At 40.5% G+C, this 1,727-nt stretch overlaps 1 protein-coding gene across 1 annotated transcript in view; it reads right to left on the reverse strand.

Annotated features, from left to right (window-relative positions):
• Nucleotides 1-574, reverse strand: part of LOC104915780 (ras GTPase-activating protein 1-like) — a 3,136-nt gene extending 2,562 nt beyond the window's left edge. The window contains exon 1 of the mRNA XM_010726700.3: nucleotides 133-574. Coding sequence (XP_010725002.1) covers nucleotides 133-201 — 69 coding nt within the window. The 5' untranslated portion in view covers nucleotides 202-574. The remainder of the gene's footprint in view (nucleotides 1-132) is intronic.
• Between the last annotated feature and the right edge of the window lie 1,153 nt (nucleotides 575-1,727).

The raw sequence follows: 1,727 nt of genomic DNA on the forward strand, positions 1-1,727 counted from the left end.
AGCCATAATCTTCAGGGAGAAGCTTAAAAATTAGATCTGATATATACAGCAGTGCTAAATTAATATATTTTTTGCTATACTATGTTGCTACGCAACTTCCAATAGCTTTATTTGTTTTTTAAAACCACTTACCCCAAGTTCATCTAAGAACATGATCATGCGATGTTTGTTACTCTTGATGAATGGATTTACCCCTTCCATATATGGCTCCTAGCAATTTTAACAAGTATTTATTAGAACAAATAAATTCCAATTTAGTCCTATCTGAAGTGAACACATTGTCATCAGAAACAAGTGAACCACAAAACACGAATATGTCATCTGGAGTAAATTTCTTTTTTCCAAGTGAATTTAGAATGACTGGTGTACAACCAGTCAAAAGATTACATTTTTGCATTCCAGATTAATTAAAAAATTGCTTATATATACAGTTACATGAAATTTTCAATTTAAGATAGGCATTTCTCCAATACATAGATTCAGTAAAAAAACCCACATTTTTAGATGAAACATATGGAAATATTTAGATCGCTCTGAAAGTAATGCCTCATTTATTTCCATGGAAACTACAACAGATACAAAGAGCACAATATCACTATTTGATAGATCAAATTCTTAGTTACAAAACACTATTTTTCAACATAGACACCACCATTAGCTATGCATTTTCAACAGCGATAAACAAGAGTCTGTCGCATGGCAACAAAATGTATTGGAATAATGGAGGTAAGGTTCAACCTCTACTGCCATACCACCAACACCTGCCTCTGATGTAGTGGGCCAAAGTAATAAAATAGGAGGCATTGCCTCAAAGCAGCCCTTGAAAGTGCCCTCCATCTTGTTCTTTCATTAATACTTAAATTCCAAGTTGTGAGTGTCAAACAAGCAGCTTTATAATGGCAGACTGAAGTCTCTTTTTCTTTATTCCTAAGGCAACAAATTTATCATTGAGCCATGTTGTGGCTTGGGAACCAGAACAGACCATAGAATCATAGAATCACAGAATCATAGAATCACCAAGGTTGGAAAAGACCTCTAAGATCATCCAGTCCAACCATCCACCTATCACCAATATTTCCCACTAAACAATGTCCCTCGGTACATCATCTACCCTTTTCTTGAACACCTCCAGGGAAGGTGTCTCCACCACCTCCCTGGGCAGCCTGTTCCAGTACCTGACCATTCTCTCGTAGAAGTAGTATTTCTTAATGTTCAATCTGAATCTCCCCTAGTGCAACTTGAGGTCATACCCTCTAGTCCTATTGCTAGTTACATGGGAGAAGAGGTTGACCTCCAATTCACCACAACCTCCCTTCAGGTGGTTGTAGAGAACGATAAGGTCACCCCTGAGCCTCCTCTTCTCCACACTGAACAATTCCAGCTCCCTGAGATGATCCTCATAAGGTTTGTGCTCCAGACCCCTCACCAGCTTCATTGCCCTTCTCTGAACACACTCCAGGGCCTCAATGTCTTTCTTGTAGTGAGGGGCCCAAGACTGAACACAGTACTCGAGGTGCAGTCTCACCAGTGTTGAGTATAGAGGGATGATCACTTCCCTGCTCCTGCTAGCAACACCATTTCTGACACAAGCCAGGATGCCACTGGCTTTCTTGGCCACCTGGGCACATTGCTGGCTCATATTCAGCAAAGCATCAACCAATACCCCCAGGTCCATTTCCTCTTCACAGTCCTCCAGCCACTCTGCTCCAAGCCTGTAGCATTGCCTG

Source organism: Meleagris gallopavo, unplaced genomic scaffold (assembly GCF_000146605.3).
Source record: "Meleagris gallopavo isolate NT-WF06-2002-E0010 breed Aviagen turkey brand Nicholas breeding stock unplaced genomic scaffold, Turkey_5.1 ChrUn_random_7180001851134, whole genome shotgun sequence".
In the NCBI taxonomy this organism is placed as follows: Eukaryota; Metazoa; Chordata; class Aves; order Galliformes; family Phasianidae; genus Meleagris; species Meleagris gallopavo.